This window comes from Kogia breviceps, chromosome 17 (assembly GCF_026419965.1).
Source record: "Kogia breviceps isolate mKogBre1 chromosome 17, mKogBre1 haplotype 1, whole genome shotgun sequence".
Taxonomy (NCBI): Eukaryota; Metazoa; Chordata; class Mammalia; order Artiodactyla; family Physeteridae; genus Kogia; species Kogia breviceps.
In genome coordinates this window covers 10568366-10583215 of record NC_081326.1, presented here as the reverse complement: position 1 = coordinate 10583215, position 14850 = coordinate 10568366, and the positions used below count along the sequence as shown (strand labels likewise).

Genomic DNA, 14850 nt, shown 5'->3' with positions numbered 1-14850 from the left:
AACACAGGAGTGGAAAAATAGTTTAAGTAGGAGATAAACAACGATGTGAGTTGTTTTGAAGGATGTGGGAATACGTTTGAAGACTAATTTTACTCAGTAGAAGAGAAGAGTGAATCAGGTAATTGAAGGCAGTGCTTCCTAGGCTGTGACCCAGAGACGTGGTGTCATTTGCTGATTCCTGTCCCTTCAGAAGTACTGAATCGGAGTCTGGTCTCAATACAGAAACAGGATAATTCAGAGATGTTGATTTGATGCATGGGCTGGAGGAGGAGGGAGGGATGGGGAGAACTGTAGTTACTTTTTAATTCATTTTCTTTTTGGATCTTGTGTTTAAGATGACCACTGGTTATCCACGTGGATGTGTTTGTAGACAAATGAAAATAAAATCATATTGGAGGTAGACGTCTGTGCTTCTGCATGGTAGTGATGGTTGAAGTGATCTGAATAGTCTACTGAGGGATGAAGTAGAAAGAAAATCCCTTAGTTTTAGCCCTGGACCTTGGAGATAAAATGAGACAGAGATGAAATACTCAGTGGTGTAAGCGAACACCAGGGTAGTGTATTATTAAGAAGTCAAAGAAGCATTGAAGGGCGTATGTTATATTGTGTTGTCAGAGGAAAATGAGAACCAAAAAGTGGATATTGATAACCCTTGAAAATGCAGTGGTAACCACCAAGAATGCCACGAGTGAGGGACGTGGTGATATAAATACCAGGTGATTTAAAAAATAGTGACTCATACACTGAATGCTCACGAATTCTAACTGCATTCTGTTAGAATTTATCCCTGGAGGTTTTTAAGCTAGAGCAGGGGTCAGTAAACCCTTTCTTTAAAGGGCCAGATAGTAAACACTTCAGGTTTTGCAGGCATATGGCCTCTGTTACAACTACGAACTCTCCTAGAGGGTGAAACTAGACTTGGACAATATGTAAACAGATGTTGTGGGTATTTCCAATAAAACTCTATTTACAAAAACAGCTGTTGGACTGTAGTTTGCCCAATCTTGAGCTTGAGGAAACTGCTTTTCAGCATGTTTTCTGTATTATTCTTCCATTCTGTTTGGTTTAAGATTTAAATTAACATTGGCAAATTTATTTCTGATTAAAATGATTAAAATTAAATATTAGTAATGAAGCTTGAAAAAAATCTAGCAGGAATTATTTTGTTGGATCTTACAAATTTTCATAAACTTGACTAAGCACCACCCTTTCTGTGCCCTCAAATATGTGATTGTAGAATTGAAATAGGGACATTTGCTTTCCCTGGCCCTGTGTTCCCTCCTTTCCCCCAAATATAAAGACTAGTTCAGTGTTGTTTGATTTGATTTATTCCCTTATTAATTTGCTAGTTTTAATAACAATTTGCTTTTACTTTTTCAGTCTCGGAGAAACCTGTGTGAAGAGGCTTTGTTAAAAATTAAAGGCGTTATTAGCTTTACTTTTCAAATGGCTGTTCAAAGATGTGTGGTGCGAATCCGTTCAGATCTGAAAGCCGAGGTTGGTATTTTAAATGGCTAAATATGCTTGAGGTTAGGGGTAAACACATGAGTGTTCAAAATTGTTGTCTTTTTATCCTGGCCTAGGCTTTGGCATCAGCAATAGCATCAACCAAGGTTATGAAGGCTCAGCAAGTTGTGAAAAGCGAAAGTGGAGAAGAGGTAAAAGCTCTATTTAGTTTGCTTTATGCTTGACTCCCTCTTGATTATCCCTTGTGGTCAGCAGATTGCTAGTATTTCTAGACTAATAGCTGCTGAGTATATAGCGATATGGCTGAGTCAGATTATCCTAATGTTTCTTGGTTAACAGTTCACACTTTTAGAAATAGAGAGAGATCTTTGGTGGATTTCAGAATCTCTCAGACTCTGTTCTTGATCTCAGTGGAGATAGCGTGCTGATTTTATGTGGAAATAAAGGATATGTGGTTTCCTTGCATTGGTTTTTATTTATTTTTATTTTTATTTTTATTTTTTTTGCGGTACGCGGGCCTCTCGCTGCTGTGGCCTCTCCCGTTGCGGAGCACAGACTCTGGACGCGCAGGCTCAGCGGCCACGGCTCACGGGCCCAGCCGCTCTGCGGCACGTGGGATCTTCCCGGACCGGGGCACGAACCCGCGTCCCCTGCATCGGCAGGCGGACTCTCAACCACTGCGCCACCAGGGAAGCCCCTTGCATTGGTTTTTAAATACTTTCTAACCCTTAATTGGTTTTGCCAGTCCCCAAAGAAAGATCCGGTCCCATCGTTGGGCAAGTTATATATAGTGATAGTCTTTGTATCTTGCTACTCTTTGCACTAGCTTTGTGATAGGGAAAAGGAATCTATATGGCTATAGCTCTTTTGAGTTTCCATAGAAGGGAGTTTCATTGGCCCTTCAGGGCCCCATAGCAGCCAGATGCTTGTTTTTGTCATCTTTAAATAGAGGTTTGAACACTCATTCCTGGGGCCTCAGGAGAAAAGCATCAGGACTTTCATGTGTACTTCTTCCTTCTGTGCTTACACAGCGCTCAACAGTTGGGCCCGCCTTCACAGAAGGGGATACTTTTTAAAGGAATGTAGCCTCTGAGAATAAATATGGTGATTAGAACGAGAAGTAAAGTTGACGTTTAACGTATGACATGTCCCTCTATCAATTAGGCTGACTTTGTATAACAACTCTTAACATGCTCTCTGCATCAGATGCTGGTCCCGTTCCAAGACACGCCTGTGGAAGTAGAACAGAACACAGAGCTGCCCGACTACCTGCCTGAGGACGAGAGTCCCACAAAGGAGCAGGACAAAGCCGTGTCCCGGGTGGGCTCACACCCAGAGGGTGGAGCCAGCTGGCTGAGCACAGCTGCAAACTTTTTATCCAGGTCGTTTTACTGGTGACTTCAGTCTGGGGCTCAAGGACTGTGTAAACGAACAAGGGGCCAGTTTTCCATTGTTGTGGTGAACTGTCAAGTGCAATTTGCAATAAGTTATCATGAAAAGTTTCTAGATTACATGATTAAGAATGCTGCATTTTACATTTTACTGGACATTTTACCCCACTAAGTGGTAAAAAGGACAGAGGCTACAGGTGGAATTGCTTTGTTTATGAAGGTGTTTTGGTTTCCTTTGTTTAAATTGCCTCACTTTTTAAAAAAACATGGGTCCACTGTTAAACCAAACATGTATTTGTGCAGCTTTACATTTTATTTTACACAAAGCACGTGATTAGGAAAACTTGTTTTCTCAAGCCTCAGGACCTATCTGAAGTTTTTTTTTTTTTTTTAAGCTCAAGTTGTGCATGAATTACTGAACATTTTTCTCTGCCTTTTCTCGTGAAAGATACTTGCTTTGAAAGCATTTCTTATAATTCCCCTTTTGTGCCTTTTTTTTTGCCAACCATGTTTATAGAAAGGACGTTACTAGTGACATTTTGTGAATTAAAACATATTCATTGCAACGTAACAAACCCCTAAAAATACAACTCTACAAAAACTTGGCAGTCTTATTTGTTATAATTTTTTAAAGATTAACACAGAATCAGTCGAGAAGGAAACATGTATATCCGCAAAGTGTTATTGGAGACTATTTGAATGTGACCAAATGTGGTTCTAGTTGACTACTGTTCAGTTTGGTTTATATCAGCTCTTGAGAATTATGTCCACCCTAATATTGGGAGTGACTGTAAATGGTCTCTAGGCCTTACTTTGTGATTACACACTATCCCCTGCTAAGAAAAAAAAAAAAAAAGTAGTAAAGAACTGACAAACTTGAAAAAAGAAAACAGAAATGGAATGCCTATAATGCCATAGTGCTATTTGGTAGAGTCTAACCTTAAAACATGAATTGCTTGGCAGATGCCTATTCAGTAGGTGTTTCCTTGTATTGCCTTTTGTGAATTTATTGTGAACACGGAGTCATATTGAATGAAAAGAAAAAAGACTCAAATTAGCTTATAAAGAAAGAAAGCCAGCATTTGTCCGTCCACTTAAACTTTCTGCCAGAAAAAAACAGGACTTCAGCAAAGGTAAGATAAATAAATATAAATATATATATATATTTTTGGTATAGATTTAAGAGCTAATTACATATATGTAATGCTTTATTAAGTTTCTGAAATATTTGGCAACAAAAAATTTTCTTTTGGAAATCCAACTAACTCCAGATAAAGTTTAATGCTCATATGATTAAAAACTAATAGGAAATCGAAAACTTTTTTCATGAACATGGAGAGCTGCTATTTTACTCCTTGGAGAATGTGAAGTGAAAATTGGACCCTGGGGGGTTTCCTTGCATTTTCATTGCTTCTCTTTTAGAGAAAACTAAAAGCATCCAGTGTCACTGGAGAAGAATTATTGTAAAATAGTTTGCCAACAAGAATCTTGAGTTCAAGAACGTTGTGACCTTATGGAGGGAGGAGTGTTGAGGGTATGGAGAGTAATATTTTTTCACCTGGGCTCTGTGGTTCAGGTGATGTGCACAACTGAAGATAGAAGCTTTCAGGGCATGTATTGCTTTAAATGCAATAGTACCACTTGCTGCCAGACCAGACGTGTTGAAAAACAAAACCACCTCCTTTCTATAGCCATTGAAACAAAGTTTACTCTTCTAACAGGTTTGTGTTTTATTTGCATCGCCACACATCTGCTTATGTAAAAACGACATCCTTTTCATAGTAATTGTTCAGCACAAGTAGGTATTACAGCTTGATGTTGGTGTGTTCTAATTCTCAGTGTTCTTTGATTCCAGGTCTTATATAGAGAGCAGTTAAGGCAACTGTAACAGCATTTTTTGAAATATATTGTAAAATAATAAAAGGTAACATAATTAAAATTGAATGGATATTGCATTTTTGTGGTATAAGCGTTACTGATTTCGCTAAAGCCTGCTTGTATCCACACTGCGCGGCACCTTCTCCTCACTCCCTGCAAGTGCGCTCCGCGACTAATTCCCGGCCATCTTCCACTCATCTCCTTCCCAGCACCACACCTGCTTCTTCCTGGGTTGGGATCAGTGCCCCTGTACGTATATGCATTGTAGTGTTTATCGCATTAGATTAAAATTACATTTACCAGTGTCTGTCCCCTACTTAGCTCTCTGAGAACTGAGAAAGTCTGTAGCAGTACCTGGCTAGTATTTAGTGCTCAAATATTTTTTTTAAGAGAATGAACAAAGAATTTTTTTTTTAATCAGTAAAAAATAAATGGAGGGTACTATTTAACTTGTTGGGCAAATAGGAAAAATGTCAGGCTGTATTTTTTTTCTTTTCTGGGCATGTTTATTTCTGGCTGATTAATGCTAGGCAAATTCCCCCATTTATTTTGTCATTTGGTTTTTATTTTTTCAAAAAGCAGGAGAAGGGGTATAATGCTCCATTGAATGAAGTTAAAATTAACTTATAATATCCTGATTCTTACAGAATTATTTTAGGAGAATATTACATATATATAGTACTGGTACAAGTATAAGATGGAATTATTGTTACTGGAAGTTTGACACGATTCTCTTCTTGTCTTTGATTCTCAAGCAAGACACTGCCTTTCTAGTCACACTCTATGTGACGCATCTTTCTGTATCCAGTCAGAGGGATTTTTTTTTTTTTTTTTTTTTTTTTTTGAGGCTAAGCCCTCAGCTATTTGATTTTTGTCTAAATGTTGACCCTTGAAGAACTCATCTCTTGTCTTCATGTACCTTTGTATAGATATCTTCTAAATCTCCATTTACTGTCATCTTTGAGACTTCCCCTCTCCTTTGCTGTACCTAAAGTGTAAAGTCCGTGAATTTTTATTTCTCTTAGAACTGAGGTCATGCGATAAATTTCACAAAAGCTAATTTTGTGCCAGGCACTGTGCCAAGTGCTTTACAAATATTTGTTCATTTAATCCTTAACAACTGCGAGGTAGGTACTGTTATGTCTCCATTTTATAGATGGGAGAAGATGAGACAGAAATTAAGTAACTCATTTAGTCCCAGGTCGCAGAACCAGCAAGTGGTGAAGCCAGGACTAGACTGCGTAGCCTGGCCTAGTTCCCGAGCCTCCACCTCTCACGGGCAGCCTGCGTTCTGGGTCCGCTGCTGAGCCCTCCCGTGTCCCACCACCAGCGTTCCAGTACAGTGACTGAACCCGGGTGTCTGTTAGCAATCTAGAACTCTGTCTGGAGGCCAGAAGAGTTAGGTATGTGAAAGAAATGAGTCTGTTTAGGCCACAACGTAGGAAAACACACGGAGAGTGCCCAGCCTGTCTAAAGGGGGAAACCACTTCTTCCTCACGTGGATTGTGGGCTTTTAACAATCAGAGCTTCTGGACTGTTGCTTTTCCAGACCCTTAAAACGCTACCTGAGCCACAAGAAACATGCCTGTGGCCAGAAATTGGCTACTTTTACTTGTAGAGTAGCCACATTCTGATGTGCCAGATTAATCTTAACAGTACCTTTGTCATTTTTCTGCTTTAATGTCAACCAGTGTTTTGATTATAATCCTTTGCTTCTACAAATGTTGCTACCTAAGTGTATCTTTAGAATGGATTCCTAGATGTAGAATTGCTACGTGCTACGTCAAAGGCTGTGAGGGCTTTTAATTTAGATAGTTTCTGCTTCCTTAGAAATTATTCCAGTTTCCTCTCTCACCAGCACGATATGAGGTTTCCTGCTTTCCTTCATTCTCTCCAACTGCGTTATCTCATATTTAGCCCTCTGTGGTCTAAAAAAATGGATCTCTTATGATTGAGAGTGAGCTTTTTATGTATTTAAGAGCTGTTTATTTTTTTCTGTGAGTTGTCTCTGTCCTTTTTCATTTTTTGGTGGGGGGAGAAGGATTTGGTTTTTCTTACTGGACTTACAGAAGTTCTTTAATACGTTAAAGAGATATGCCCATTTCTTTAATAAAAATATTTGCAACTTGCACACTGTACAACGGTATTTCCCATTGCTTTTTATTCAAAGCCATTACACCCCTGTGGTCATTTTTCACCCCATGATTCTTTCTCTTAACTGCTATGGTACTTACTTAGGTTTGGGACCTGTCATTTATGGTCCGTTACTTTCCATAAGTATATTACTTCTTATTGAGATCAAGATCTGTAAGGGGAGGGAGTATTTCTTAGTGTTTGCCACACTATGGAGTGTAATACTGTGTGTGCCGAATATTTGGGGAGTGTTTACGAATGAATTATGATGGTAAATTAACAATGATAGTAGTAGTTCCATGTCGAGGGGATGGGTATTTGGTAATTTGAGTCTTCTCTTGTTTAGATTAATTATTGTACTTCTGGATTACTGCCACCTACTTCTTAGTAACATTTAACATTACTTGAGTGTTAACTGCATTCCAGGCCATGTACTGGGGCTTTTACTTGTGTAATCTCCTTTAATCATCCTAACGGTCCAGTGAGCTGGGATTTTAGTACTCATTTTACAGAGGAAACTGAAGGTTGAAAGTAAAATAACGAGTTAAATATAACAAATAAATGTCAGGTTTGGGGTTTTTTTGTTATGTTTCGTTTTGTTTTTGGCTGCGCTGTGTGTCGTGCAGGATCTTAGTTCCCCAACCAGGGACTGAACCCATGCCCCCTGCAGTGGAAGCATGGAGTCTTAACCATTGGACTGCCAGGGAAGCCCCCAGGTTTGAGATTTAAATCTCAGAGGTCCTTCTTAGTGACCAAATAGTTGCCAAAATAATTATATATTTTTATTTTTCTACTCTCCTAGCTTTAAGCCTTTAGTGACTTTTATTGTGTCAAATGTAAATTATTCTTTTTTTTTTTTTTTTTTTTTTTTTGTGATACGCGGGCCTCTCACTGTTGTGGCCTCTCCCGTTGCGGAGCACAGGCTCCGGACGCGCAGGCTCAGCGGCCACGGCTCACGGACCCAGCCGCTCGGCGGCATGTGGGATCTTCCCGGACCGGGGCACGAACCCGTGTCCCCTGCATCGGCAGGCGGACTCTCAACCACTGCGCCACCAGGGAAGCCCTAAATTATTCTTATGTTCTCAATATTCTCTGTAACCTGTCCTGCTCTTCTAATTGATCAGACATTTTTAGTTGAATTGACATCTTTAGTCTTCAGTAAATGCATTCTTTTCTTAAATGACCAAATTCTATCTATTCTTCAAGGCTATTCCGCGGAGCTTTCTCTGCCCACTTGGGCTGTTGCCAATCTTTCCTAACCATTTAAACTCTTTCAGGCTTACCTGGTCTGCTGTACCCTTGACCACTTAGCTGTGTCTTTTGTCCCTTCATTCCTAAGCCTGTTTATTTTGTAATTTACAACAGCATAGGTCACTTTCAAAGCTGGGCTTCCTATTGCCCTGCCCCCTTCTTATCAAGCCCACCTTGAAGCCTAGCTCCAAGCCTCCTCATTACTGATGGCTTCGGCACTAGCCTGTTTGCCGAGGTTCTTTTCTCATCTCTTCTCTTCCGATAAGGACTTTAACGTGAAAATATGAGTTGCGTAAGTATCCATTTTCTCATGTTTAAATATTCCAAGTGGAAGGGTAGTTTATTAGGACACAGATATTCAGTTACATTTTCAGAAGAAAAATTAATCTTGTGATTGGTGGGAAAAAAGGGAAAATTTTAGCTTAAGATAAATATGCACTAGAAGACTGGTAGGTAAGAAATGGAAAAAGGCAATACATGGAAAATCGGTCACCCTGACTTTACCAATGAATGAAAAAATAGGGTGAAAACCCTAAGGCAGACTGCAAGTTGAGCTAGAAGGCAGGGCTCCATTTTAGGAGATACATTTTAAGGGAAAAAATCATTCCCTCTCCGTGTAGAAACTCAGAGAAAAAGCGTACTGCTTTAAGGAAATTTGTATGTAAAAATAAAGCCTTGTAAAACTTTCTTTACATGGGCAATTATACTTTTAGTTTTGATTTTATTGATTTTTTTTTTAATGTATCAAGTTCTTCTGGGCAATATAAGGTCTTTTTTAAAAAAAATTAGATTCACGTGACACACATGGAATTAAAGGTACATTTGTACCTAGTGAGAAATCCAAGTGTTTCCAGTCCCACTGAGAGTTAAATTCAGTAAAAAAAAAAAAAACTAGTGTTTTTTACTGAAGGATGATAAACAACGTATAAAGACTTCTGGATGAAGATACTTATGGTGCTTGGTATTAAGAACTACTAGTATTTCATTTAACTTCTTGTGGAAGCATATGTAGTAAAACCCTCGGGGATGACAATCTACAGGAATTTTTTGTCACTCTGATTGCATAGTTAAGTAGCAAGTGTAGGCTGGTAGAAGGTAATGAGTCAAAGAAAAATGTATTCTAAATTAAGATCCTGATCACTGAGCTGTTAGTTATGATACAGGATGGGGAAGCAGATAAACTTTTCTCCTTCATTATATACCGTTTCTTAGTATTGTCATAGCAAAATAGGCCAAGCAGCTGGTTTGTCACCTCCATAACTTATGTTAGAAATAAAAGTTTAATACTAGGAAAAAGAAGATACTTTCCTTACTCTGGTTGGTGAAGCTCAATGGAGACAAAGTGATGGAGAAATGCCAACAATTACCAACTCATGCTGACACTTAAGGGTATTTTTCAGTTAGGTCATTAAAGTTAGTTATTAAACATTGGAAAACCTATATTGTCCCAGTCGTGGTGCTGATGGGTGGAGTTATAGACACGGTTCTTGATGGGGTTCATGGTCTAGTGGGAAGGAAGGAAGATCATGGATCAGCTCATTACAAATATGATGTACCTGGAAGTAGTACGGGAGGTTCGGGAGACCTGATGTTGTCTGGGAAGGGGGATGGAGGAGTCAAAATAGGCTTCTTGGAGAAATTCAAGTTTAAGCCAGAACTTGAGTGATGAGCAGGAGTTCGTTGGCCAAGTGGGACAAGGAGAGCATTCCAGGCAAAAGGAACAGCTTTGTGAAGGCTAAGTAAGAGCAAGGCTGATGTGTTGAGTCTAAGATGAGACGGAAATGTTGGTGGAGGCCAGATAAAACAAGACTTTATAGGCCCTTTTAGTCCCTGAATATTTTGTTTCCTCTACTAACGCAAATAGTTCAATTGCTATTAAGTATTTGTACATTAATAAACTAAAAATAGTAACTACCATTTATTATGCTTCACAGTTGCTAATTGCTCTTGTTTAGTATTCATTTGATCTCAATACTTCTCTGAGGTCTGTTAATTTAAAAAAAGTGGATTTGGGACTTCCCCGGTGGTCCAGTGGCTAAGACTCCGCTCTCCCAATGCAGGGGGCCCCGGTTCAACCCCTGTTCAGGGAACTAGAGCCCACATGCTGCAACTAAGAGTTCGCATGCCACAAGTAAGATCCCGAATGTGGCAACGAAGATCCGTCACGCGGAAGGAAGGAAGGGAGGGAGGAAGGAAGGAAAGACTGAAACATGGGTTTGGTAATTGGTAATTTGCCCAAGGGATTACTTAGGCTACCATGTGGAGAATGGGCCTGAGAGAAGAATGGGTTGGAGGATACCACATTATAAGGCTATTATTACCATATTTGCAATGCACGGACAACGGTGGCTTGGACTTGGTAAGAAGCATGGGGCGTGGAGAGAGGTGTCACGTTTGAGAGATTTTTTTAATGCATTATCAGAGAAGGACATGGTGATTCGTTGTAAGGGGAGACCCCCGGGATCCTTAGCAGCTGCCCCGAGGGGCTTGTTGGTCACTGAGCTAGGAGACAGTAGAAGAATAGGATTGTGGGTGAGGGTGTTGATGAGGGATCTATAGGGACGCGTGCTTCTAGAGAGCAGAGACCGGGATGTTTAGATGCTAGTGGGATGGATCCTAGAGAGAGAAGATATAGAAAAGAGACATTTAATGTAGAATGAGGTTCAGAAGTGAGTGCAGTCCAGAGGAGGGCTGGAAGGACTGGTCTTTGATAGTTGAACTCTGGATCCTTCTCTAAGGCTGAACAGAGACTTGCTGGATTGGCCAGTTAGGAATTTTCTTATATCACTATTATTAACTTCCTAGTGGACTAAGGAGACATGTTGAATTAGTTTTCTCTTAAGCCTGTTTAAAATTAACCAGAACGAGAACGTGCTCAGTCTCAATACTCCAGTCACTCATACTTTCTATATTAGCACGGATGAGTTTATTTCCATGAAAGATCGTCAGACTCCTAGATGACGATCTGCTTTCTCTGATCCTTTCATCTAGTTCCGTGGGTCTCAACCCTATCTGCACATTAGGATTATTTGCCTGCTGTTAATAAATAACATTGTCCCCACTCCAGAAACTTGAACCAGTCTCTGGGGATGGGGCGAGGGCATGGGGATTTTTTAACAGCTTTGGGGTGATGCTAACATACAGCCAAGGTTGAAAACCATGAATTAGTTCTTGTACTTCTAAGATCTAAAGGTCTTGTGAGAGATGTTACTTTTTGCTCAGTTCAGGAAAGCCCCTTTCCTCCAACCAACTGGTTTCAGAAACGGCTCAAATTGAAATTCAGAGCAAAAGCTTATATACAAAACCTTTGATGTTTAGTTGAATATCTTTGCTGTTTTATTAGTTACTCAGCTTTTGTGTGATTTTTAGTGTATTCATTTTAACCTTGGGCTTATTTCTGAAGAGTTTCCCGTTATAAATCTCAGGGTACCCTAAATAGCATCCAGCATGGTGCCACCTGTTTGATAGCAGATATTCTTTATAGATTTGAAGTTTATTAGCCTTGAAATTCTTTTTTATTTCAGCCCCCAATAGTATTACCTGGTGTTTTTTTTTTTTTTTTTTTTTTTTTTTTTGCTGTATGTGGGCCTCTCACTGTTGTGGCCTCTCCCGTTGCGGAGCACAGGCTCCGGACGCGCAGGCCCAGCGGCCACGGCTCACGGGCTTAGTTGCTCCGCGGCACGTGGGATCCTCCCGGACCGGGGCACGAACCCGTGTCTCCTGCATCGGCAGGCGGATTCTCAACCACTGCGCCACCAGGGAAGCCCCGTATTACCTGTTTTAAAATATTTCGACAACACATATACCCACAAATGTTTGGATTCTCCAGATATCCAGAATCTAGGTCATGATCCAAGTAAAAATATATTAAAAGGGCAAGAATATAATTCAAAAATTTCTCAAGGCACTGCTGGGGAGAAGGTTTAAATTTAATCAATTGAATACTTAAAATGGACATAAACATTTTAGAGCTGGCAACTATTCAAAAGCATAAATATTTTAGGATGAAGAAGCCTTTGATAGTTGTAATAAGCTTGATTTGTTATTTGGTATATGTTATAAATTACAGCTTCTATTACATAAACATGGAATTATGTTGGTTTGTGAGGCTTGGTTAATGGGTGTCACACATTTCCTGTATATTTATAAACTCTCCAAATTAAAAAATATTAATTCACAACTCTAGAAGCAAAAACGTCATCAGTAGAAAGGCAGCTATCTTACCTGACTTTTTTTTCCTTTAAGATGTTGGGGGTAGGAGTTTATTAATTAATTATTTTTGCTGTGTTGGGTCTTCGTTTCTGTGCGAGGGTTTTCTCTAGTTGCGGCAAGCGGGGGCCACTTACTATCGCGGCCTCTCTTGTTGCGGAGCACAGGCTCCAGACGCACAGGCTCACCAGTTGTGGGTCACGGGCCTAGTTGCTCCGCAGCATGTGGGATCCTCCCAGACCAGGGCTCGAACCCGTGTCCCCTGCATTAGCAGGCAGATTCTCAACCACTGCGCCACCAGGGAAGCCCTCTTACATGACTTTTTAGCAAGTTATGGCTCTTATTTTTCTTCACCTGTTTCAAAGGAATGCATATATATTTTTATAAGTGTTTGTGTTCATGTATAACATATCAGTACTTACTGTAGAGGAATGGTAATGACTATTTAATTTCAGTTGTCTACATTTTCAAAACAAGACATATGAAGACTATAAAATAGAAATAGCAACCATTCAAAATAGTTGAACATTTATTGTATCATTTGCTCTACAGAAGCAATCTCATTATTAAAGTAAATATAGCCAGTTTATGTGCATATGTAGGGATCTATAATGTACATTATGATTTGTAACTATCAAGTACACAAATGTAATGGATATTTTGATTTATTTTCAATACAAAGATTCTGTTCCTGTGTGCTCTCTCAGGAACGGTTTCAATTTCAGTTGAAGATTTGAAAGTTTTATGAAATTTTACCTCCCCCCCTCTTTTGCAGATGAACTATTCAAGAGAAAGGATGAAAGCAGATTGATTCTCCACCTACTTTTTAGATTTCAGATTCACATGTGTTTTAATAGTTGCCTCCATGAATTCTTATTCAGTTAAGGCTTTTTTGGTTTGTAGTTCTTATAAATAATTGTGCAAGGGCTCTGCAGTGTAATATATTTGTGATATGGACAGGCATAACAATTTTCCAAAAGTATGTCTAAAACTAACATATAAATGTGCTCTATAAAATCAGTAATATTTGACTTAGTAATTTATTAAATCTGAATTTTTTTAAAGTAAAATTTTGAAATGATATGTGAAAATTACAGCCTGATTTTCCATTATATTTTATTCTTTCAAGTTAAAAAGAGGTCCAGGTCCTGTGTGATGATTGAGGGTTGGGTGGAAGAGAGAAAAGTATTCCCGAGTTTCGAGTTCTGACTCAGAACCCTTCTGTAACTTAAATGAACACAATTATCTACTAGAATAAACGGTATTCGTTTTTCCTCATCAGTACCATAGGGATGTATTACTCCAAAATTAAACCCAGCTCAATAGTAAAGAAGTCAGCAAGTCAAATTATAAGTCAGTATAGAAAAATTTCGCAGCTACATCTTCCATTGAATATATCTAGTCTCCTAGAAACCGCTTCCAAAGAACTGGCTATCTTTGTCAACTTTGTCCAGGTCTGCTCTGACATCTTGCAGGGGATGAGGAGAGTGGTATAGGGTTTTCACAATGTCTGGGGACACGTTTACGGTTCATGCCCACCCTTCGTTATGGTCATAGTGATGGAACGAACTATTGGGACTTCGTGTGCTGGGGCCAGGGATGCTAAATGTCCTCCAGTGCTCGGGAAAGTCCCACGTGTAGAGGATCATCCATGCAAGTAGGGATGCAGGTAATAAATATATTGAGTGTAGGTAATAATACCATAACTTTGCTGATTAATAAAGTATTATGTAAATTTAGATCAGATATTTTACATTTTATCTGGGTATAAATGAGTAGCAGTTTCAGATTTTGAAACAAATTGGGACAGAAGATTTTTTGTTGTTATGTATGTTCTTTAAATCTCAAAGGAAAATTATGGTAGCCTTTAGGAGATCATGAAGTTCTAAATCACTAATGGGGAGATGTTTCTTTAATCATTGACAGATGCTATAATGCAATGTGGCTTGGTCAGTTTAAAAAATCTCCACTCATAAACACTAAATGTAGGAAACAGTTACATTTTACTAAACTGAGTCAAACAAATAATGATGTATGAGTAACTATACTCAATTCCCTACATTAATTTTATATTCACACATTAATTTAAACTATCCATTTTTCTAATGAATCTAAACTTCTTTTTTTTTTTTTTTTTTTTTGCGGTATGCGGGCCTCTCACTGCTGTGGCCTCTCCCATTGCGGAGCACAGGCTCCGGACGCGCAGGCCCAGCGGCCATGGCTCACGGGCCCAGCTGCTCCGCGGCATGTGGGATCCTCCCGGACCGGGGCACGAACCCGTGTCTCCTGCATCGGCAGGCGGACTCTCAACCACTGCGCCACCAGGGAAGCCCTAAACTTCTTAAGCTACAACTATATTTGTGATTGTTTATGCAGATTGTTTACTCGATCTTTTTGCTTTAGTTAGATGAATAATATGCTAAGGGAAAGGCGATTTTACCAGGAACCTTTTAAACTTTTGTTATCCTATTTCAGCAAGATAGGTATAAAATGGCATCCCTAGTTTTCACTAGCCCTGTTA

The 14850-nt window shown here is 39.4% G+C and overlaps 1 protein-coding gene across 2 annotated transcripts in view; it reads left to right on the top strand.

Annotated features, from left to right (window-relative positions):
- Positions 1–4802, top strand: part of ARMC1 (armadillo repeat containing 1) — a 35197-nt gene extending 30395 nt beyond the window's left edge. For both annotated transcript variants that reach the window (XM_059042635.2, XM_067017157.1), the window contains exons 5-7: positions 1381–1497; positions 1584–1658; positions 2674–4802. In XM_059042635.2, coding sequence (XP_058898618.1) covers positions 1381–1497; positions 1584–1658; positions 2674–2865 — 384 coding nt within the window. In that variant the 3' untranslated portion in view covers positions 2866–4802. The remainder of the gene's footprint in view (positions 1–1380; positions 1498–1583; positions 1659–2673) is intronic.
- The last annotated feature ends 10048 nt before the right edge of the window (positions 4803–14850 follow it).